The sequence below is a fragment of the Oryctolagus cuniculus genome, chromosome 8, assembly GCF_051225735.1.
Source record: "Oryctolagus cuniculus isolate XC-2025 breed Fujian yellow rabbit chromosome 8, ASM5122573v1, whole genome shotgun sequence".
NCBI classification, from domain to species: Eukaryota; Metazoa; Chordata; class Mammalia; order Lagomorpha; family Leporidae; genus Oryctolagus; species Oryctolagus cuniculus.
The window spans coordinates 94,526,390-94,550,229 of NC_142874.1; the positions used below are offsets into that span (position 1 = coordinate 94,526,390).

General features: G+C 40.1%; 2 protein-coding genes across 2 annotated transcripts in view; both read left to right on the top strand.

Moving 5' to 3' along the window:
* EMCN (endomucin) overlaps window positions 1–17,887 on the top strand; it is a 113,340-nt gene extending 95,453 nt beyond the window's left edge. The window contains 2 exon segments of the mRNA XM_008267566.5: window positions 6,825–6,898; window positions 15,552–17,887. Of these exon segments, the coding sequence (XP_008265788.3) occupies window positions 6,825–6,859 (35 nt within the window). The 3' untranslated portion in view covers window positions 6,860–6,898; window positions 15,552–17,887.
* DDIT4L (DNA damage inducible transcript 4 like) overlaps window positions 1–23,840 on the top strand; it is a 382,966-nt gene that overhangs the window by 179,206 nt on the left and 179,920 nt on the right. The window lies entirely within an intron of this gene.

Consider the following 23,840-nt stretch of genomic DNA (forward strand, 5'->3'; position numbering starts at 1 on the left):
CCCACATGAGAAGTAAGTACACAGTGATTCCTGTTGTTGACTTAACAATTTGACACTCTTGTTTATGGTGTCAGTAATCTCCCTAGGCTCTAGTCATGAATTGTCAAGGCTATGGAAGCCTTTTGAGTTCACCGACTTCGATCTTATTCCAACAGGGTCATAGTCAAAGTGGAAGTTCTCTCCTCCCTTCAGAGAAAGGTACCTCCTTCTTTGATGGCCCCATTTTTTTTTTTTGACAGGCAGAGTGGACAGTGAGAGAGAGAGACAGAGAGAAAGGTCTTCCTTTGCCGTTGGTTCACCCTCCAATGGCCGCCGCGGCCGGCGTGCTGCGGCCGGCGCACTGCACTGATCCTATGGCAGGAGCCAGGAGCCAGGTGCTTTTCCTGGTCTCCCATGCGGTGCAGGGCCCAAGCACCTGGGCCATCCTCCACTGCACTCCCTGGCCACAGCAGAGAGCTGGCCTGGAAGAGGGGCAACTGGGACAGAATCCGGCGCCCCGACCGGGACTAGAACCCGGTGTGCCGGTGCTGCTAGGCGGAGGATTAGCCTAGTGAGCCGTGGCGCCGGCCTTATGGCCCCATTCTTTCCACTGGGAACTCACCCGCAGAGATCTTTCATTTAGGTCTTCTTCTTTTTTTTTTTTTTTTTTTTTTTTTTTTTTTCCAGAATGTCTTGGCTTTCCATGCCTGTAATACTCTCATGGGCTCTTCAGCCAGATCCGAATGCCTTAAGGGCTGATTCTGAGGCCAGAGTGCTATTTAGGACATCTGCCATTCTATGAGTCTGCTGTGTATCCTGCTTCCCATGATGGATCGTTATCTCCCTTTTTGATTCTATCAGTTAGTATTAGCAGACACTAGTCTTGTTTGTGTGATCCCTTTGACTCTTAGACCTATCAGTGTGATCAATTATGAACTGAAATTGATCACTTGGACAAGTGAGATGGCATTGGTACATGCCACCTTGATGGGATTGTATTGGAATCCCCTGGCACGTTTCTAACGCCACCATTTGGGGCAAGTCCGATTGAGCATGTCCCAAATTGTACATCTCCTCCCTCTCTTATTCCCACTCTTATATTTAACAGGGATCATTTTTCAGTTAAAATTTAAACACCTAAGAATAATTGTGTGTTAATTACAGAGTTCAACCAATAGTACTAGAACAAAACAAAGAAAAAAAATCCTAAAATGAATAAAGTATTACATTGTACATCAACAGTCAGGACAAGAGCTGATCAAGTCAGGGCTAATCCTCTGCCTTGCAGCGCCGGCACACCAGGTTCTAGTCCTGGTCGGGGCACTGGATTCTTTCCCGGTTGCCCCTCTTCCAGGCCAGCTCTCTGCTATGGCCTGGGAGTGCAGTGGAGGTGCACCCCATGGGAGACCAGGATAAGCACCTGGTTCCTGCCTTCAGATCAGCACGGTGCGCTGGCCGCGGCGGCCATTGGAGGGTGAACCAATGGCAAAGGAAGACCTTTCTCTCTGTCTCTCTCTCTCACTGTCCACTCTGCTTGTCAAAAAAAGAGTACTTCAAAAAGTTCATAGAAAATAAATTTAAAAGAGCAAGATCTTAAAGGCTGATTGTGGGCCCAATCTCAGGGGGGGGAATTCAAACCAGAGCTACAAGAGGCAGATAACAGTCTTGAAGAGCAGATGTACCAAAGCCTGCTCAGATGTGCTGAAACCTTCACATGAGCTGTTTTGTTGTAAGAGAGACCTCCCTTCATTCTTGTTTCTGTTCTACTTTGTGCTGCACACTTCCAGTATTCCCATGCTATTCTTTCTCAGGCGTAACCTTCTGAAAGGGAAAAGGAGCAAAAATTCATCCATAGAATGGTTAGAATCACCCACAGATGTCTTCTGGCTGGTCAGCAGCCTTGGCTAAGTAACCCAGACTACTCTACCAGTCAGGGAAGAGGGCTGGAAATGGATCAAGTAGCCGAAGTGTGCACTAGTCTTGAGTAAGCTCTCGAGGGACCTTAGGCATGATTATGTCACTGCACAAGAAAAGTTCTCCTAACCTGCCTGTGGGTACCAGGGGTCTCCTAGTCCTTTCATGTGCTCACCTTTGGGCTTTTTATCACACACTGCAGTGTCCAGGGCTCTTCACACTATGGGTTGGGTGCCAACCAGCACCTGCCAGCACCCTCAGTTTAGGAGCCCTTGGCTCTGCTTGTGAGGAAGAGACTGGGGTCAAAAAACATCCACAGTTTTCCAACACCCATTTCTATCAGTTTCTATCAAGGCAATGTCAACCAGTTGTCAAGCAAATGTCAAGAAATTTCTATCAAGGAAATGTCAACCAACAATGGGGTCATGGCTTCCAGAAGGGAAAGCCAATTTAACTGAATAGTGGACTCTTTTTCAAAGCCCAGGAAAACTCTCCAAACACTCTCCCACTTGTGTAGTGACTGCAGTCATCACTGGAACAGACCCGCAGGGGCGCAGGTCTAAAGAGGAAATATCATGGAAACAATAAGATAGATTCTCTGATACCTTTATTTCTGCCAACTTCAATTTAGAAATTACACTGACTTCAACAAAAGAACCTCTCAAAAGTCAACCTAGCTGAGTACCCTAGAAAATATCTGGTGACAAAGCAAGACCGAAATTAGTGATGCAGAGTAGATTTCAATAATTCAGAATTAATAATATAAAACTTAATGCTCTCCAAATGCTCTTTATATTACCACAATTTTTACAAAAGTCTGTTATTAGCTGAGTTTGATAGCTACTAAAACACTAGCAAACAGTTCTCTTTCCACTGTCTTTCAAAAGTTACTCGGATTGTTTCTTGTAAAACTGTGCTCACTATACTCAACAGAGGATTTGTTTAAAGAAATTTGTTTATTTGAAAGGCTGAGTTACTGAGAGAGGGAGGGAGAGAAGGAAAGAGACAGACAGAGAGAGAGAGAGATCTTCCATCCATTGGTTCACTACCCACATGGTTCAACCACTGGGTTGGACCCAGAAGCCAAGAACTCCGTCCAGGTCTCCCACACTGGCAGCAAGGGCCCAAGCACTTGAGCCATCTTTTGCTGCTTTCCCAGGAGCATCAGCCTGGAGCTGGGTCAGAAGCAGAGCAGCAAAGACTCTTAACCAGCGCTCATCTGGGATGCCAGCACCACAGGCTATGGCTTAGCTGTTGTACCACATTGTCCCAAATTTGGATCATTAAAATTATTTTTTACTTAAGTATCTCTTGCCTAATACTGACACCTTTCCAAAAATGTAACTAGAACAAAACTTGAAGTGATTAGGTTTAATGTAAATTCACAAGATTAGCTCAATGTTTCTACTATTGGATATATTTAAATATGAATTTTTTGAAATACTGAAAATATAGAAATTTTATAAAGCAAATATATGACCACCTACCACTCAGAATTGATTACTGTTAAAATTTAACTTATTTGCTGCAAGTTATAAGGAATATGTTGTTAATCAGATGCATAAGTGAGTAGCACAGTGAAATTTGAGTTTTAGACACCATGAAAATTGGTTGTAGTTAGCAGTCACTACCTCAATATAGAAACTTTGGAATTTTATCTCAAAATAAGTTGTACCATTGAAGAGGCCAATAAACAAGGTTTCCAAGGAAACAGACCTCTGCAGCAACTCACCTTCTGGGAAAATGCCAGTGAGTGCTAAATTTTCTTGGTTTCTAGAAGCCTCTAGGAGCCACGGCTGGAATTCTGTTCAGTACTCCTGGGAAGACAGTCCCTTGCCCCTAAATCCTGCTCCTATGATTGGGTCACTTCGCTCAGCTGTCCAAACTCCTTGTTCCCACTAAATATGTTCTCTCCAGCAGTGTCTTCTGCTGAAAATGTAGCCTGCACATGTTTATATTTCTAGCTTTCTTTCATGGAAAAGAGAAATCCTGCTGGAGTATAGTAAGCTTGATCTTCCAGAAAAGAATCGAGCACCAAACGTGGCAAATCAAGGAGTCCTTTATGCGAAATGTAGCTATCATTCTGCTTTAATAAGAAACCTTGCCAAGTTAAACATCACTATGACTGCCTGAGAAATCCAAGTGTAGCATGGTGCACTTTCATCCTGATTCTCACTTACGTCACATCTCACGGCATTCATGTATGCCATCTCGTGTTTAATATGTTAGGCTGTAAGAATTCTGAAGAAAACTACTTGAAATGGTTACAGAATACATTAGTCTACAGGGAAAAATACAGTGTCATTGCACTTATTCAAAACCTTATTTGATTTTGAACCATCGGGAGCAAAAATGAAGCAGATCTGAGTTCATGAAAATACTCCACTGCTTAGAAAACTTTGATAAGTTCTTACTGTCTAAGTCCAGACACCTTAGCACTTCTACAAGGCCTTTCATGAAGTTCAGTCCGTGAGAACTAGCAAACATACGTAGTGCATCTTCAGACCTCCTTTACCCACCGGCCCTGACTGCCTTCCTCACTGACCCCAAGCTGTTTGGAAGGAGATGCTCTCTGTTACTCTCTCCTCCCCGCTTCTGGCTAACCATTATGGTCATCACATTTCATTAGCATTGCATCAGTACACTAATACTAATTGATGTATTGTGGTAATTACTCATTAAATGTATAGTCAGGGCTGTTTTTAAACTAATTTATTTTTCCAAATAAAAGAAGTTCATTAGCAACAAGAGCTGGACAAACAGGTAACAGTGAGCAAACCATTCACACGTGTGCGAAGCCTACATGCATCTCTCTCTTCTCAGCCTGTCACTATTTGATTCATTCTCTGCATTTCCAGCAAGGCTTCATTGATGGCCCTACTTGAGGTGTTTTTTTCCCTTTTTCCGCTTAATATTAATTTGGCAAAATAATATATATGGCTGCCTTGTAATATGTTGTCATGGGTTAAACTCCCATTTTAACATTTGACCACATTAGACAGAATGGAAACTAGAAAAGAATTTGAAATCACCCATAAAATGCAGCCTTGATACAACTGTTTTTGGTATGTTTCCTTCTAGTTGTTGTTTTATCTAGATGTCTGGCTTTACCTAAGACATATTAGAGCTGTTACTGATATCATATTGTCATTGACTCTTTCTCAGTTCCTGTTCCCGAGTACACAGACCCTGAGGAGAAGTCTTAAGAATTAGAATTATTTCCAGCCGGCGCCACGGCTCAATAGGCTAATCCACTACCTGCGGCGGCACACCAGGTTCTAGTCCTGGTCGGGGCACCAGATTCAGTCCTGGCCGCTCCTCTTCCAGTCCAGCTCTCTGCTGTGGCCCAGAGTGCAGTGGAGGATGGCCCAAGTCCTTGGGCCCTGCACCCGCATGGGAGACCAGGAGAAGCACCTGGCTCCTGCCTTCAGATCAGTGCGGAGCACCAGCCGCAGTGCGCCAGCTGCAGCGGCCATTGGGGAGTGAACCAATGGAAAAAGGAAGACCTTTCTCTCTGTCTCTCTCTCTCACTGTCCACTCTGCCTGTCAAAAAAAAAAAAAAAAAAGAATTAGAATTATTTCTACATGATTTGCCTTCCAAACCTGCCTACACATAGTAGTGCTACAGTCAACGTCTACTGTGCTTACTTCTCATTCGTGAACTGCATAGCCGTGGGTTCCAGATGCTGTGCGTATTGCAAAAGAAACAGTGGGCCAAAGGTGCAGAGGAGCGTTGTCTGCACGTGTGCAGTGCTGCGGCAGGTGTTTCTCCGAGCACTCTCCAGAGGAGGAGTTCTGAGCTGGTTCTCCTAAGTTGCTGGCACTGATTATTATTGCCACAACTGTGCCAGGAAGAGGAGACAACCACAGTGTCCCCAGAAAGAGGGGTGTCCTAACCACTGGGACCAAAATGAGGGTATTTTGTCAAAAAAACTCAAGCTATTTCCCAATATTCTTTTTCTTTTTCTTTTTTTTTTTTTTTTTGGACAGGCAGAGTGGACAGTGAGAGAAAGGTTTTCCTTTGCCGTTGGTTCACCCTCCAATGGCCGCTGCACCTATCCGAAGGCAGGAGCCAGGTGCTTCTCCTGGTCTCCCATGGGGTGCAGGGCCCAAGCACTTGGGCCATCCTCCACTGCACTCCCTGGCCACAGCAGAGAGCTGGCCTGGAAGAGAGGCAACCGGGACAGAATCCGGCACCCCGACCGGGACTAGAACCCGTCACTGCAAGGCGGAGGATTAGCCTAGTGAGCCGCGGCGCAGGCCCCGATATTCTTTTCTGTAATGTGACTGGCGTTGCTACTTGATTCTACCTGGAAGAACACAGGTAGCGTGGAATACGCTGATCATGAATCCAGTACCGTGTGATAACTGCTTGGGGTGATTCAGCTTTCAACCACCCTAGGTTCATATTCACCTTAATGTTGGATAGTGGAATGACATGGTAACATTGAATAATGTTGACTGTTGCTGCTCTGTATGTCACCAAAGTGTTGGTGTTGTCCTAGATATTCATTTTCACAAAACTCTGGCTGAATGATTTAAACAGAAAGATCCTGGAATGTCTTCCTGGTAAAACGGCATCCTAAATATCTGATATGAGCTTCCTTAGAAGGCCCAGCTCATAGAACAAGCAAAAATCAATAATTCAATCCCCAGGGTATATGTGTCCTTGTCATCTCCCAACCACACCCCCTGCACTCCCGGGAAATGAGTTCGCGTTGCTCCTTTAGGGGGACAAAGGATGATGGCTTAAAAAGCTCATAAATCCTGGGGAATGTTTTCAGACAATACCAAGAGGCAAATTGTGGCTCTAATGATATTCCTACAGAATTGAACTTTCCTTGAAAAGCACAAAAACAAGCCAATGAAATTTATTTTCATCCTCAGTCATTCTCTGAGTTTATAGATCAAAACATATGCTCTGTTCATAGGTGAGCATTCTGCACAAGGAAAAGCCAAGAACTGACAGCCTGATGAATCCTTCCTCCACCTGGGCAGTAAATATGTAAGTTTCCTAATTTCACCTGCTGAGCCATTCATTAATATCCAATGTGTAGCCTGTTGTTGCAGCTTAGATTATTTTTAAAGAATTTTATGGCTGAAAAGTTAATGGTTTGTGTCAGTGAAGCCATCATTGTCTATTTATCTAAAAACAAACTCTCAGAAGACTTTCCAAAAAAATGAATGCCTTGGTTGTTGTAGAAGATTCTTCCCTTTGCCCTGCCTGTCTAAGGAATGGCACTACTCACTCTTCCTGCCTGTGGGGAATGTTTCCTTGTAAATGCATCCTGCTTTTAGCTGGGTCAGTAAACCCTCTCTGACAGTGGCAGTTAAACAAGTTGCTATTGCTAATGAAGACTAGAGGGACCCAAGTGATAACGCTCGCAAATTTGCCATTTAGTTTGGGAAAAGAATTCATGATAGAAGGTGCACTAAAATTCGGATGTTCATAACAATCAAAAGTTGGCTCTGGGCGCTGGAGTCAGAGAAGCCAGCCAGGAAGGATGTCCTTCGCCCTCCCCATCTAGGGACTACGCCAAGATGCTCTTTCCCTTGGGTTTCAAGTACCATGCACTACAACCCTGGACCATGGTAACCTAAAATGCAGTTTCAGCTGGGCTGTCCTATCCCCAGTTGGTCCCAGAAGCACATTCTTGCTCTACTTGGATTACCTTCTTAATGACAAGCCCTCTAAGGGTCTCAGTGAGAACACGAATGACCAATTTCACTGTAATGATTGCTCATCAATTAAGAATGAAAACTGTTCAAAAGTATGATTGAAAGCCACAGCATTGTTCAATATGTTTCATGTCCTGCCCATGAGTCAGTGCAATGAAGGTGTGTTTCTTATTTTAGTAACATAGCCCAGGCAAATTTCAGGCTTGCTCTGGAATTAACCCTACCAGCTCAGGATGATGTTGCCCTTTGGTTTCCTGGAACTGGAAAGGAGATTTTCATCTGACATTAGTCCAGTTGTTACAAGAAGCATCTACAGGGGCCACCTCTGTGGCATAATAGGTTAAGCCTCTGCCTGCGGCATTGGCATCCTATATGGGTACTAGTTCCTGTCCTGTCCCCGCTGCTCCTTTTCCAATCCAGTTCTCTTCTATGTCCTGGGAAAGCAGTAGAAAGATGGCCCAAGTCCTTGGGCCTCTGTTCCCACATGGGAACAGAGCTTTTGATCAGCTCAGATCTAGCCATTGGGGCCATTTGGGGAGTGAACCAGTGGATGGAAGACCTTTCTGTCTGTCTCTTCCACTCTCTGTAACTCTACCTCTCAAATAAATAAAATATTTAAAAAAAAAAATAAAAAAGAATTATCAGTTAAGTGATCTCACAGGTTTTGATGCTTTATAGAACCTGCAGAAAACTTGCCTTTTGAAAACAAATAAAAAACCAGAACAACCAAAAATATATGCCCAGAGTTGGCCTGACCACAATGGCAGTTACTCTAAGTGTCCAGGGTGAGGAATATCACTGTTCTACTGTCCATCTACTAGCACTGCGATGTTACAGACACTCAGCAATTGCTTGCGGAGTAAATGGTACTGCTGTGCTTCTCTGGCCAGAGCAGAAGACAGAGATAGAGGTGTACCTTTCAGATTTAGGAATCGTCGATTTTCGGCCTTGTGGCTAAGATCAAGACATAGGAGCCAATATCAGAATTTCACCCTTCTCTAGCCAGCAAATCAGGATGCATTAAAGGAAACTTGGAGTTTCCTCATCCTTTTGCAATGGCCACTTCAGATACAAAAGTTGAGAAGCAGAGCACGGAGATACATGGCCCATCCTTAGCTGATAATGGAAAAATTCTTGCCGTTCCAGCTTTGGTTTCTTCGCGACCCAGTGGCAAGTAATGGAATTTTTTCTAGGTTACCATAAATGCTTAAATGTTATCAGTTATTTGTCCAACTTGGAGGAAAACAACAGTCTTCTGATGAGTTGTGGAAAATGGCAAAGGAAAAAAATGTGATATATATACACTATAGAGTACTACTCAGCCATTAAAAAGAATGAAACCCTGTAGTTTGCAACGCTGGATGCAACTGGAAACCATTATGCTTAGTGAAGTAAGCCAGTCCCAAAAAGACAAATATCATGTGTTTTCTCTGATATGTGGTAGTTAATATTGAATACAAACAAATGTATAAGAAAGAAATGGACATCTTGTGATTTGATTGTTATTCTTTACTCCATTTTTATACTCCTGGGGAACTGTGGTCTTTCATTTTACTTGCTGAATATTATGGTTAGTGGTGCATTAAGTCTGTGATTATAAAGGAGATTGCAATTATATTTTTGCAAAAAATTAGCAGAAAAATAAAAGAAAGGAAGGAAGACAATTGAGGGAGAGAGGAGGAGGGAGAGAAGTATGGTTACCTTCTTAGAATTGTACCTAGGAAATACATAATATGTCTCTTTATATTATTAAATTTTTTTCAGAAAAGGAAAGGAAAAGGGAAAAGGAAAGGCGTGTTAATTCTGACCCAAACAAGCTTAATAAAAGAAATTACTCTCTGGCCGGCGCCACTGCTCACTAGGCTAATCCTCCGCCTGCGGCACCAGCACCCCAGGTTCTAGTCCCGGTTGGGGTGCCGGATTCTGTCCCGGTTGCTTCTCTTTCAGTCCAGCTCTCTGCTGTGGCCCGGGAGGGCAGTGGAGAATGGCCCATGTGCTTGGGCCCTGCACCCTCATGGGAGACCAGGAGGAAGCACCTGGCTCCTGCCTTCGGATCAGCACAGCGCCGGCTGTAGCAGCCATTTTGGGGGTGAACCAACGGAAAAAGAAAGACCTTTCTCTCTGTCTCTCTGTCTCACTGTCTAACTCTGGATGAAAGAAAGAAAGAAAGAAAGAAAGAAAGAAAGAAAGAAAGAAAGAAAGAAATTATTCTCCATACTCTTTCATTGCTTTACTTTAAAACCCTCTATTTCATGTCTTTTAATTTGAAGAGGCAAATGATTTTCTTGCTGTTTTTTGGAACTTGGGGATTGTGTAATGAAGCACTGAAGAGTAAAGATCAGAAAGGAAGGTGAAGAAACAAGCTTGACCTCTGTCAATTCTACTCTCTCTTTTTGTATTATTGTTTTCTCTAATGTATTTCTACCATTTTAACATTGGTATTTATTTCTTTATTATTATTGATTTCTGTGCACAGATTCAAAGACTTTCTTTTTTCTTTCTTGACAGGCAGAATGAACAGTGAGAGATAGAGACAGAGAAGGTCTTCCTTCCGTTGGTTCACCCTCCAATGGCCACTGCGGCCGGCATGCTGCTGCCGGTGCACCACGCTGATCCGAAGGCAGGAGCCAGGTGCTTCTCCTGGTCTCCCACGCTGGTGCAGGGTCCAAGGGCTTGGGCCATCCTCCACTGCACTCCAGGGCCATAGCAGAGAGCTGGACTGGAAGAGGGGCAACCGAGACAAAATCCTGTGCCCCGACCGGGACTAGAACCCGGGGTGCTGGCACCACAGGTGGAGGATTAGCCTATTGAGCCATGGCGCCGGCCTTATTTCTACCATTTTAACATTGGTATTTATTTCTTTATTATTAATGATTTCTATGCACATATTCAAAGACTTTTAACTTCTTTCCCCAAATAGTCTAGGCCTTATAAATACATAAGAATTCTAGTATTATGAATAATTTGAATTTAATCACCAGTGAATTACTACTTTCTAGATTGTCATCGAGAAATCTGTGATGGACTCTGAGATTTAGAGTATATAAGGATGCATTCATAAGTCCTAGAGTATTTTGGGAAAGAAGTTTAGTCTTTGAATATGTGCACAACAACCAATAATAATATAGAAGTAAATACCAATGTTAAAAATTCCTATCTCGGCTGGCGCCAAGGCTCACTAGGCTAATCCTCTGCCTGCGGCGCCAACACCCCGGGTTCTAGTCCCGGTTGGGGCGCCGGTTCTGTCCCGGTTGCTCCTCTTCCAGTCCAGCTCTCTGCTGTGGCCCGGGAAGGCAGTAGAGGATGGCCCAAGTGCTTGGGCCCTGCACCCACATGGGAGACCAGGAGGAAGGCACCAGGCTCCTGGCTTTGGATTGGCGCAGCGCACCGGTTGCAGCACGCCAGCTGTGGTGGCCATTTGGTGGGTGAATCAACGGAAGGAAGGCCTTCTCTGTCTCTCTCTCTCTGTCTAACTCTGCCTGTCAAAAAAAAAAAAAAAATCCTATCTCAAAATAAGACTAAGACTATGGCCTCCTAGAATGAGTTTGCAAGAATTCCCTCCTCTTTTTTGGGAATAATTTAAGGAGAATTGATATTAATTCTTATATAAATGTTTGATAAAATTCAGCAGTGAAGCCATCTGGACCTGAGTTTTTCTTTGATAGAAGACATTTATTGTATTCTGTTTCTTTATGTTTCAAGAGAAGTATGGTAACAAGTATGTGTTCAGGAATTTAGGCTATCAAATTTGTTGGCTTGTTCCTAATAATCTCTCATGATCCTTTTTATTTCTGTGTTGTTATTTTAATGTCTCCTTTTTCATCTCTGATTTTATTTGAGTCTTCTCTCTTTTATTCTTAGTTGGTCTAATTAAGGGTTTGCCAATTGTGTTGATCTTTCCTAAGAACCATTTCTTTTGTTGATGTTTATATTTTTCCTTAGTCTGTATTTCATTTATTTTGACTCTCATCTGTATTCCTTTCCTTCTACTAATTTTGGGTGTGAATTGCACTTATTTTTCCACTGAAGTGTAGTGAAAAGTTGTTTACTGGAAATCTTTCCACTTGGTTGATGTAGGTCTTCATTGCCATAAACTCCTCTCTTACTACTACTTTTTTCCTATCCTATAGGCTTTGCCATGTTGTGTTTGCATTTTCATTGGTTTCAAGAAATGCTTACATTTTCTTCTTAATTTCTTCATTGATCTATCAATTGTTCAAGAGTATGTTACTTCATTTCCATTTATTTCTATGGTTTGCAATGTTTTTCTGGTTATTAAATTCTATTTGTATTGTGTTGTGGCTGGAAAAGAAAGTCAGTATGATTTCAATCCTGAGAAGATTCGTTAAGACTTGTTGTCTGTTCTATTATATGGTCTACCTTGGAGAACAGATTGTGTGCTGTTAAGAAGAATGTGTATTCTTCCGCTGTTGGGTAGAACATTCTATAGATGTCAGTTAGGACATCTATAGAATATGAATTTTATTTTAATCTGGGACATGACAGAAAACTTCCAAAAGGCCATTAATAGGTAATTCATAGATAAGGAAATAGAAATATTAATAAAATTATAGAAGAGTTTCTATGCTACTAGTAATAAAAATGTGATTTAAGACCAAAAACTGAATGTTACATCAATTTAACTGAACTCTTTTTTTCTAAGTTTTAAAAAATCGTACTGATGAGGTAAATCATACTGATGAAGTTTCAAATGCTGCTTTTGAAAGTATAAATGGGATTAATGTTCTAAAAAGTACTTAGCTGTGTTCACTGAGAAACAAAATACTCACATTGGGCACCTAGTAATTTCTTTCACTTTTAGGAATTTTGTGTAAGAAAATCACTGGAAACATGATTAAAGATTAATACACAAAGACTGGTAGTAAACCTTTAGAAACAGCTTATTTGTCCAAAGAGATAGGAAATTATAAAAAATGTGCTTCATCCTGTGATATTATACATGCATGTAGTAAAAGTAATTCTCATGACAACTTTTTAATACTATGTAAACATGTCCAATACACAAAGATGAATGGGAACAAAGCAACTTATATGTAACGTTATATGTATACGTAGCTTTATATGTAACGTTACTGGTGATCAAACCTAAACTGTGGTCAGGAAGACATCATGCTGCTCCTGTTTGCTTACTTACTAGTGGGTCTCATCTCGCTTCTATTCTGAGACAACTTGTGTGCCGAATCTCTTGAAGTTTCAGTCCAATGAGGCAAGTCCAGGAGCTAGCATGACAGTGCCATCCTGTGGATCCTCAGTACTGTGGAATGGAAGCCATTTTTATTTTTCTTTCTCATTTAATTCACTACACTTCTGTACTTTTCTAAATGGTACCCAGCAATCCAGGAGCACCTTTGTGAATGTCCACAGGAATTTAACATGTTTTTCAATTGGTGTTCTTTCATTTTTAAGTGAAATAAGAGAGCTAAAAGGAAAATATCATAAGAAAAGATTTATTTTCTGATCCTACTCTCTGGTCCTGAGTGAATTTCTTAGTGATGTTTTGCATTGGGTCCCGCATTTATAAGACTGGGGCAGAAAGTTTATAAAATATTGTCAATGCTATTATAGAAATCTATTATTAAACTATACGATAAAATAATAATGTATTCTTTGAAAAATCACAAATTTACAAAGTATTAGGTTGCTGAGTGACCAGTAAGTCCTTCATCACACTTGGAGACAGCACACTGAATCCTGGAGAGATTACAATGTAGTGAAAGAAAGAAAATACTGTTGTTGATACAGACAAACAAACTGAAACTATCACTCAATGGGAAAAAGCATTCATGAAGTAAGATCCATTTCTTGAGAAAGATGCCCTTCAGGAATAAATGCTAATGAAACTCCAATTTATTCCTAATATAGATTGCTGATATTTGTTAACATGATTGAAATATTATGAGTCATAAGCATTATCCTAGTACCTAAATCCAAATGTGTACCTAGCTAAGCCATGCTGAAAATTCTTGATTTCACTTGGAAATGCATCTACAGAGGAGTAGGACTCAGTTGAACAAAAAGTGACTAAGGCCTCACTCCTTTCCAAGTTCTGGATATAAAAAGGGATATAACATTGTTGCTCTCACCAAGGAACTTACAGAAGTGGGGAGAAATACACACAAAAAATTTAATTTTAGTATAATCTGAGATAAGATTGTAGTATGTAAAGATAAACACAGTGCCCCTAAGTTCAATGGCAATTTTTTTAAAGATGGTGTTTGAGCTGAGACGTACAGAATGACTTTTAAGAACGTTAAAATGGCCTCGTTGAAAAGAGAAAATGTTTTTCTAGAAACAGGAAATAGCTTGTGCAAAGGCAAAGAATCCTGAAACTGCATGGTACATGAATTAAATTTAAAAAGTTTAAAAATTATTACAACAATCTAATATTGCTGCACCATCCAACTCATGTTACTGTATTTTTAAATATCAGTTTATAAATGGGTAGATTAAAAAATTAACAACCACCAGTTCCTACACTATGGATAGCTTTGGAAACATTGGCCTAGAGAATATGGTTCAGTGTCAGGCTGGGAAATATGAGGGTGAAGTACTAAAGGCATCAGGTCATGGGAGACCTTGTTCCTTGGGTAAACCATAAAGGACTTCACAAGGCTAAAAGGAAGCATGATTTACTCTTCTGTTAATGTTAAAAAGTCATAATTTTTTCATACTGAGGGATTGCATCCCCCCCCCCCGGAAATTAGTCCAATATTTAGGGGAAGAGCAGACCTGTAAGCATCCCTAGAATCATGGTGCTCCTTCTGCTACACCACACTCGGGCATACTTTGGACCATCTTTCAGCCACAGATGCCCTGGAAGGCCATCAGACTCACCTCAGTCTAATGCCCTTCCCATAGCCTAATACTTGACATGGACTTTGGGGCTCCTGCCCACAGGCATTGCCAACAAATGTACAACTTTGTCCCATGCAAACCAATCGTACAGGTATCTCTGTTAAGGGTCCTCCTGCCTGTACTAACCATGCCATGAAAGATCAGAGAACACGCTTCTGCCACTGGTACTACCCACTCTCCCCACTCCCATACATGCAATGTCACCTGCTCCCTAGACTCCAACAAGTCACTAACATGGTCGTGAGCTACACAGCATCTAACCCCTGCCAACACAAGCCACTACTCCTGTCCCAGTTTGGTCACAGAAACCTCCATCCTCGGCTCTCTTTTGGACCCATACAGAAGGTTATTTCTGTACTACAAACAAGCAACCTTTGAAGTACCAGACTGAAAGCCTATATACTTTTCCTGTGAAAGAGAAGCACCAAGCTGCCTGTTCATTCTTCTCCTTGATGAGTACACAGCAGGGACATAATGAAATTTACCCATAAATCTACTAACTACTCAAAGTCACCTAAGCAACATATCTTGAACTGCATCCGTTAGTAGTAGAGTATCATTAAGGATTTAAATTAGAAGGGGAATCAAAGGAAATTTGTTCTTGAGGTACACAAAGTTCAATAGGAGCAAGACCTGAAGCAGAGAAGTCAGAGATTAGTGCAATATTCTACTAGACAATTACAAGGGCTTAGGCTAAGGCTGCAGCTACAGGAGAGATAGAGGTGATGAGGCAGAATAGAGAAAAGGTCTAGAAGGAGAAAAATCTCAAGATGTAGTGACTGATTTGGTGTGAGCAGTGAAGAATGTAGAAGAATGGGACTATCAATGATATTCACATATCCAGCTTTGCTGTGTGGATGTGCTGTGGCTGCAATAGCAAGACTGAGTTTACAGGGTGAAGGGTAACAGGTTTGGAAGGATGCATAGCGCTTTCTAATCAAACATGTTGAGTTTGAAGTGCTAGTAAAACATTCAAGTGACTCTTCTAGCTGAAAACAAAAATGGCTAATTACTAACATTTCTTATCATGAAATGATCCCCCCACCATCTCTGCTTCTTCACTTTTTTTGGAATCTGAATTTGTTTGTTGTTGTTCTTCACAGGCTTAATCTTCAGCTTCTGTGCTCTGGGGTGAAAAGCTAGAAAATCGTGAGGAATCAGCCCTGATCTCCAATCCTGCTCGCCAGTCTGCATCACTGGCCTGTCCCAATAAAAGGATGTCTAGATGGCATGCAATAATTTGATAGGGTCAAAAAGAATCCTGGGCCTCTTCTGCCTACAAGTGCAACAAAAGCGTGTTACTTCATTTTCTAGAAACATTCCGAAGGGAGTGAGTTTTAGGAGGGATGTTTGTGAGCCATGAACCTAACAGCCCAGGCAGGTGTTCTCCCTGAGGGCACACCCCTTCCTGGAGTTGAAGGTTTCCAGGGCTGACAGTTCATACCCATGGAGACTTTCTGACTTTCTTGGTGTTCTTGCATTACCTAACATTTGTATTTATTATTTTCCACTATGTTAATGCAGGGATAATTTGCAGTTGTATTATTAAATATTAGGTAGAAGTCATGCAGTGTTACTTTGTACATACCGTTATTTTATTCATATTTTCATATGTTACTTTCAATAAATACTTGCTGTATTTGACATACTAAAATATCATAATGTGACTGTGAAAATGCATGGTATTGTCTTCCTACAATTATGAATCATTTGGGATTATAATTAGAATATGAGTACTAACTAATGACGGGCATCTGTAAAAGGTGAGAAAGGAACTAAGGATTTATCTATTGGACTCTGTTAGGAGGACAGCAAATTACTTGGTCATTCTATTTGTAATTCAAACTGTGTAACAAGGATGCAAGGGCATTTGTGACACTCTGTACTGCATTTATTAAGAAGATAACAGGAGCAAAATCTTTCATTAATTCATTTGATTTCTACTATCTCTGTGCATTTTTTATTTCTTTTAGAAATGTAATGATTTGTTCTAGCCATCAGTACTGAATATCCAATTTGTAGAAAAGTGACACTTCATAAATACAAAATTATGATTTTTTTCAGTCTATCACTTTCCTAAATATACCATGTGATTGCAAATGTTGCTTTATCAGGGGCAAACTCATCTTTATTTTTTTTTAACTTTTATTTAATGAATATAAATTTCCAAAGTACAGCTTATGGATTACAATGGCTTCCCCCCCATATCGTCTCTCCCACCCGCATCCCTCCCCTTTCCCACTCCCTCTCCCCTTCCATTCACATGAGGATTCATTTTCGATTGCAAACTCATCTTTAAAAGCTGACTATTCAACCTTGACCACTTCCTAGACACGAGGAATCAACACCTCAAGTTGGCTGAGGTTTTGCGGAAAGCTTAAGAACCAACTGAGTGCCAGTGACAGCTTTTAACTTTTATGATTATGTAAGCTGAGTTCAACACTATTTTATCTTAGTAATCTTAGAGCAGAACAGTAGAGATGGAATAGTGTATTTAAAACTGCCTCTTAAATGGTCTTTTGTTGCAGTATATTTGAAAACTATCAGCTTCAGGAGTTATATAATCATCTTGATTTTAGCTTCCTGAGGTTTAGACTACTTCTAATCAAGGACACCAAGCAAGAAGATCTGCGTTTCTGACAGGTGTCTCTTTGTGTTTTGTCAAGAAGAATGGGGAATAGAAAAAAAAAAAAGGAAAATAAGACATAAGATAAAAGGACAAGTGTCTCTACTCCATGCACTTTCTCTTTAGGGCTGCTTTGTCCAGGCATAATTCTGACTTTTTAGAAATCCTTGAAGGGGTGAGACAGTGGCAGGAACATGCTGAATAGTGAGCACTGGTCTTCAGGGGACAATAGCCCAGCACCCCTAGAATTCTCAACTGAGCTTCTTAGCAAGTCTAGTTACACAGAATGTATGGCAAAGAAACAACTTCTTCTAAACATTAAATGTTTGCAATTGATATTATTGTGGGTTCCAGAAAAAAAAAAAAAAAAACATTTTCTCTACCTGTTATGAGCATTGTTAGAAAAGAGTTTACAAGAATCAGGAAAAAAAGAAAGCTTTTTAATGGTCATAAAGAATTCATCCCAGTTCAAGAATTCTACAAAAAGAACATGTCTTACACCAACAACCAAAGCATTAAATCTTTACAAAGGTCTAAGTGTTAAGAGTAATGTGGAATTTATGGAGATTTTCATGGTATTTTGTAGCATCAATCTCAAAGGTAATGTCTGAATGTTTATATACCAGCTTAAACTTCTGTTGAGACAGGATATCTGGTTGTCAAGCCAAAACTATCATTAATCAGATGTTCTTTAAGATTTAGATGATTTACTTTGTATGTCTGACTTATTATAAGCTTTTTTATTCTGATATATACTTTAAATGTCAGTGTGACAAAGGAAACCTGAATTTAGATTAAAGAGAAGGATTTCTATGTGGTTTTTCTTTGTGATAATATGAATATAACTTAAGCCTATCAACAATCCAAATATAAACAAGACCTAATTAACTGGCACTATTATCATCTGGGAATACATGATGATGTTAGCTGACATATTGGCTGTCATCAGCCTGCAGAGAAAGATTCTTAAATTTCCCTTTCTGAGCTGGAATATTTCAGTCATTACAAAGGCTGAGTTTTGTTTCTTGTCTACCTATATTTAAGGCAGACAAGAAATACTATATTGAAGTTCATGAAGATCCATTTAGGACATTGCTGGACCCCCAACAATGAACATACTAGTTTTGCCTTGATTCTTCTCTGCTGGGCAACTTTTGTAGTTATTCAAGATTGTATGGGGTTCTAAAAAGAAAACTAGGGATGTCCTTTAACAGTTGTACTTTGAGTGATTATTTCAAGACTGAAACTGTCAGTAGCGTCAAAGGCCTTAATAGTATATTCATTGTTGTGATGAATTAAATCCGTAACAGATAACTTGAGAGTTTGTGATGGATTATCCACAAATCTTCATCTTACAGCTTCCCTACAAACACAAACAGATCTTCTCATGTTTCCTTAAGGGAGTATAGATTGTCCTTGTATCCAGCAGGTTTGTCCTAAGGGCTTAACATGAGCTGTTTCTGGTCTGGGTACTTAGTAAAAGGAAAACTATTTTGATAAACAATGGGAAAATATGCATCTTTCCATCAAACATTACATTCCTGAACTTGAAATAAGAATTTCTGCCGAAGTCAAGGTCACCAATAATAATTTGGAGGTTGCCAAGGACTTATCTTAAAATGCTTCCAAGTCTGACCTTCAATTGTGACACTTAGAAATAAATAAAAATATGTAAATGTTTAAAATTCTATCTTTTTAAAAAAAGTTAACATCTATCTGACTCTCCCTATGTGTCAAATCTGTGCTAAAAACGTCAGTCTTCATCTCAATTAATCATCCCAATGATAAGAAGACACAACTCCTAATGTTACATTGTCAGTAGTAGCAGCAGCAGTGGTGGCAGCAGTAATACCTTGATTTAAAGATGCAGAGATGAATGCAGAAAGTTAGGTAACTTTCCCAAGGTTGTCTAAAAACTAAATGGAAAAAATTGAATTCAAACCTACCCCCAAACCCCTGTTCTTCATCACTACACCTAATGGTCTCTCTAGGTCTGTTTGCTTAATCAATAAAGAGAGGTGAAAGTATTACGCTCCTGGTCACAACTAAAAGTGGTCAAGCTTATCACTTCATTAAACAACAACAACAGCAACAACAACAAAAACCTTAACAATATTTCAGACAATGGACAATATACAGAGCTGGACTGGGACTCATGAGCCAGGAGAAACAGAAATCATCAGCTTGGGGACATCCTGACTTTGCCCGTTCCAGGGCAGCTGCAGTGAGGACAATTCCCTGACTAGAACCTGACAATCATGCAAAACTGAGGACACAGATTGGAGCCAGGAGACTAAGACGGCTGAAATTTCTGGAGCATACAACCAGATAGAGAGACCTACACAGAAAATGCCTCAAATAGGTGAGTGTATCTATTGATAATTGGATAGGCATCTGTGAGCCCAGTATGCAGGAAACTCCATGAGGTCAGGTAAAGAATAACCGAGAAGGCATGACTGGGGAGCTGCGGGCTGTAAATTCCCATTTCGCACCCAGAATAGAGAAACAGTCAGGCATTGGTCAACCTTTTTTGGAAATTCTCATTGATCATCTTCATGAATGACCCAGAATGCTCACACCTCATTAGAAGAACTAAGTAAAGTAAGAACAGTAAAGATAACTTTCAATAAGTCTTGATAGAGTTCAGAAACAAGTCTCGAAAGAATTAAGGTGAGCCACAAAATATATAACAGATTTCCATAGCAAAGTGTGACAATCTTTCATAAAGACAACAAAATACAATGTAACAACTCAACAATATAAAATTCCAAAATCCACACATGCCCCTAAAGAAATAGACTGTAAACCACAACTGTGAGAAAAATATTGGTAGATGAAAATAGAAATAATGACAGCAACAACAAAAACGGATACTGCACAGCTCATTTCATGATGTTGTGATTACCCTGCAAACAGAACCAGTTAAAGACTTTACAGAAAAGGCCGGCGCCGCGGCTCACTAGGCTAATCCTCCGCCTAGCGGCGCCGGCACACCGGGTTCTAGTCCCGGTCGGGGCGCCGGATTCTGTCCCGGTTGCCCCTCTTCCAGGCCAGCCCTCTGCTGTGGCCAGGGAGTGCAGTGGAGGATGGCCCAAGTGCTTGGGCCCTGCACCCCATGGGAGACCAGGATAAGTACCTGGCTCCTGCCTTCGGATCAGTGCGATGCGCCGGCCACATCGCGCTGGCCGCGGCGGCCATTGGAGGGTGAACCAACGGCAAAGGAAGACCTTTCTCTCTGTCTCTCTCTCTCTCACTGTCCACTCTGCCTGTCAAAAAATAAAAAAAATAAAATAAAAAAAAGACTTTACAGAAAAGAAAAGGAAGAAGAAGAAAAAAATCCTACAACCTAATAACTCTCATGAACACAAACAATGAAACCATTAACTAAATGTTAGACAATTGAATTTAGCAAATTAAAGAAATGATGAAGGAAATTTATCCCAGAAGCACAAGGCTGTCTGTTATATGAAAATAAATAATTTTAATTCAACATATTAACAGAATAAAGGAGAAAAAACATGATTATCTCAATAGACTGAGAAAAAGCACTTGATAAAGTCAACACTCATACTTATATGTGATAGAATCTCTCATCAAAGAGAATTGAAAGGGAACTTCCTCAATCTGATAAATCACATTTACGAAAAGCGAATGATTAATTTTCATGTAAATGGACAAAAATTAAATGCTTTCCCCTAATTTAGAAACAAAGTCAGCCTATTCACTTCTACCTGTCCCACTGAACATTTTTTGGAAGGAGAGGGAGGAGCGTACTCCTAGCTAGTACAGTAACCCAAGAAAACACAAACAAATTGGAAAGGAAGACTGCAGGATCATACACAAATCCTATCAGATCTACAAAAGGACTACAAGAATTAATAAGCTAACATATTATAGCTACAGGACAAAATACATAAAATCAATGGATACCCTGTACTAGTAACAAAAATTAGAAATGGAAAATTTAATGAAATGAAAAGAGAAAATACTGCCTAGCATAATATCAACAAATATAAAATGCCTAGAGGTAAGTTTTTAAAAAATGTACATACCTGTTGCATTGAAAGCTATCAAACATGAGAGAAATTAAAGATCTCCAGATCATAGATTAAAAGGCTTGATATTATCAAAATATCATTTGTACTTAAATTCATCTATAGAGTCATAATAATTCTAATCAAAATCCAATTTTCCTGTTTTTATAGAAATTACAAGATTTATTTGGAAATGTGAAGAACTTAGAACAGCTGAAACTTTAAAAAAAAAAAGAAACTTAGAGAACTTTACACTACATGTACAAACAGTATAAAGCTATAATAATCAACAATAAGAATAAATTTAATAAAAGGAACAAAATGATATTTTAGAAATAAATAAAAATATGTTCTCCCTGCCTCCCAAACATGCTGATGTGTTTGGTCAATTGATGGTCGACAAGAGTGTCTTAGTAATTCAATGGAGAAAAGACAGATGGCTCTGGTACAATAGGATGCTCATATGCAGAAAAAAACGAAGCTCAACATTTGCTTCAACTTCAGACAAAAATAACTCAAAATGTGTCAAAAACCTAAACGTTAACTCCAGATTTATATTGCCTTCTTTAGCATCAATAAAAAAATCCTAGATAGGAAAATGAAATGCAAAACGATAAATTGAGAACTTCATCAAAACTAAACATGTCTGCTCTTCAAGCAAGCATTAATAAGCTGAAAATGCAAAGCCCCAAAATATAAGAAGTTGTTTGCATTATATATATCTGAAAATAGCTTATATCCAGACTATGTTTGGAACTTGAAGAACTTAAAACAAGTAATCAGTCCACCAAAGCACAAGGAAAATATTTGAGCATGCAATTCACAAAACAAGATAATTGCCAATAAGCACATGAAAAGACATTCAATATGATTTAGTCATCAGGAAAATGTAAATTTAAATTCATGAGATAACACTACATATTTAAAAGATTGGCTAAAATTATCAAGGCCAATAACACGGAACAATGGTAAGAATATGGAGGAACAAGAACTCTCACACATCACTACTGTGATTGGAAACTCCCACAATGATTTGGAAAACAGTTTTGCACTGTCTTTAAAAGCAAACATATGGGGCCAGTGCTGTGGCATCATGGGAAAAGCCACTGACTGAAGTGCTGGTAACCCATATGGGCACCAGTTCTAGTCCTGGTTGCTCCACTTCCAACCCAACTCCTTGCTAATGTGCCTGGGAAAGAAGTGGATGACGGCCCAAGTTTTGGCCCCTGAACCCGTGTGGGAGACCCAGAAGAAGCTTCTGGCTCCTGGCTTCAGATTTGCCTAGCTTTGGCTGTTGTGGCCATTTGGGGAGTGAACCAGCAGACGGAAGATCTCTTTCTCTCTCTCTCTCTCTCTCTCTCTCTCTCTCTATCCCTCTCTCTCTCTGCTTCTACCTCTCTATAACTCTGCCTTTCAAATAAATTAAATACTCTATAAAAATCAAACATATGCCTCTTACATAATGCAGCATTTCCATATGTACTTATTTACTTAAGATAATTGAAAACATAGGGGCTGGCGCTATAACATAACAGATAAAGCCACCACCTACAGTGTTGGCATCCCATATGGGTGCTGATTTGAGTCCTGGCTGCTCCACTTCTGATTCAGCTCTCTGCTATGGCCTGGCAAAGCAGTAGAAGATGGCCCAAGTCCTTGGGCCCCTGCACCCACATGGGAGACCAGGAAGAAGCTCTTGGCTCCAGGTTTCAGGTCGATACAGCTCTAGCTGTTGTAGCCAAGTGAGGAGTGAACCAGCAGATGGAAGACCTCTCTCTCTCTGCCTCTCCTTCTCTCTCTGTGTAACTCTGACTGTCAAATAAATAAATCTTAAAAAAAAAAGCATAAGTCTTGGCTATATAAAAACTCACAATGAAATCTTCATAGCCCTATTCAAAATAGCCAAAATCAATAAGCCATAAATAAGCAAACTGTGGTATAGTGATACAACAGAATGCCACTCAACATTAATTGGCAAGTCTAAGACTGCTTTCTAACAGTTTAGAAAATTTCAAAATTCTTTTGATCTACTGCTCTATTGGAATCATTAAATTTCTAAGCACTGTGATTCTAGCACCACTTATTAATATAAATGAGTTTTTAGTAAGGTTGACATTTGTCTGATAAGCTGTTGCTTTAGAACAGAATGATACAGTTGATATAAAAATATGGCCAGTTATTGATAAATAATGTTGTCCTTAATCCACTCCCTTCCCAAATGTCAACCTGGACGAACCCCTCCCACCCAGACCCTTATATTACTCCAGGATCCAGAACCTAAAGGGTTGACACGTGATAGAAGCGAAGGCATATGTTCTGATAAGTCAACGCCCTATGCTAACCCGTAATTGGACCATTTGAGTATCACTAGTATTTAGTGATGTGCTTTAATAATGAGGAGGAAGACAGTAGGATGAATATTATGAGAAAATATTATGGATTTGCTAACTTTACAGAGTATGTCCATTTTGCTGATCAAGCACAAACCCACCTCATTTCAATTTAAGTACATTTGATACAAGCTCATTTTTGTAGTGTTTCAAGTATAGAACCTTACCTATACATCCAAGTCTAGGGTCAAGTCTTGATTAGCCTGCTCCAGCATCAGGTGTTTGTGGATATCCATGCACTCACCAAACCTCTCTGTGTATGATAGGGTCGGGTGGGAGTGGTGTGGGAGTATTACAGTCAAGGACAGGGCATTTTGGTGTACTGGCAGTGTCTCAGTGGTG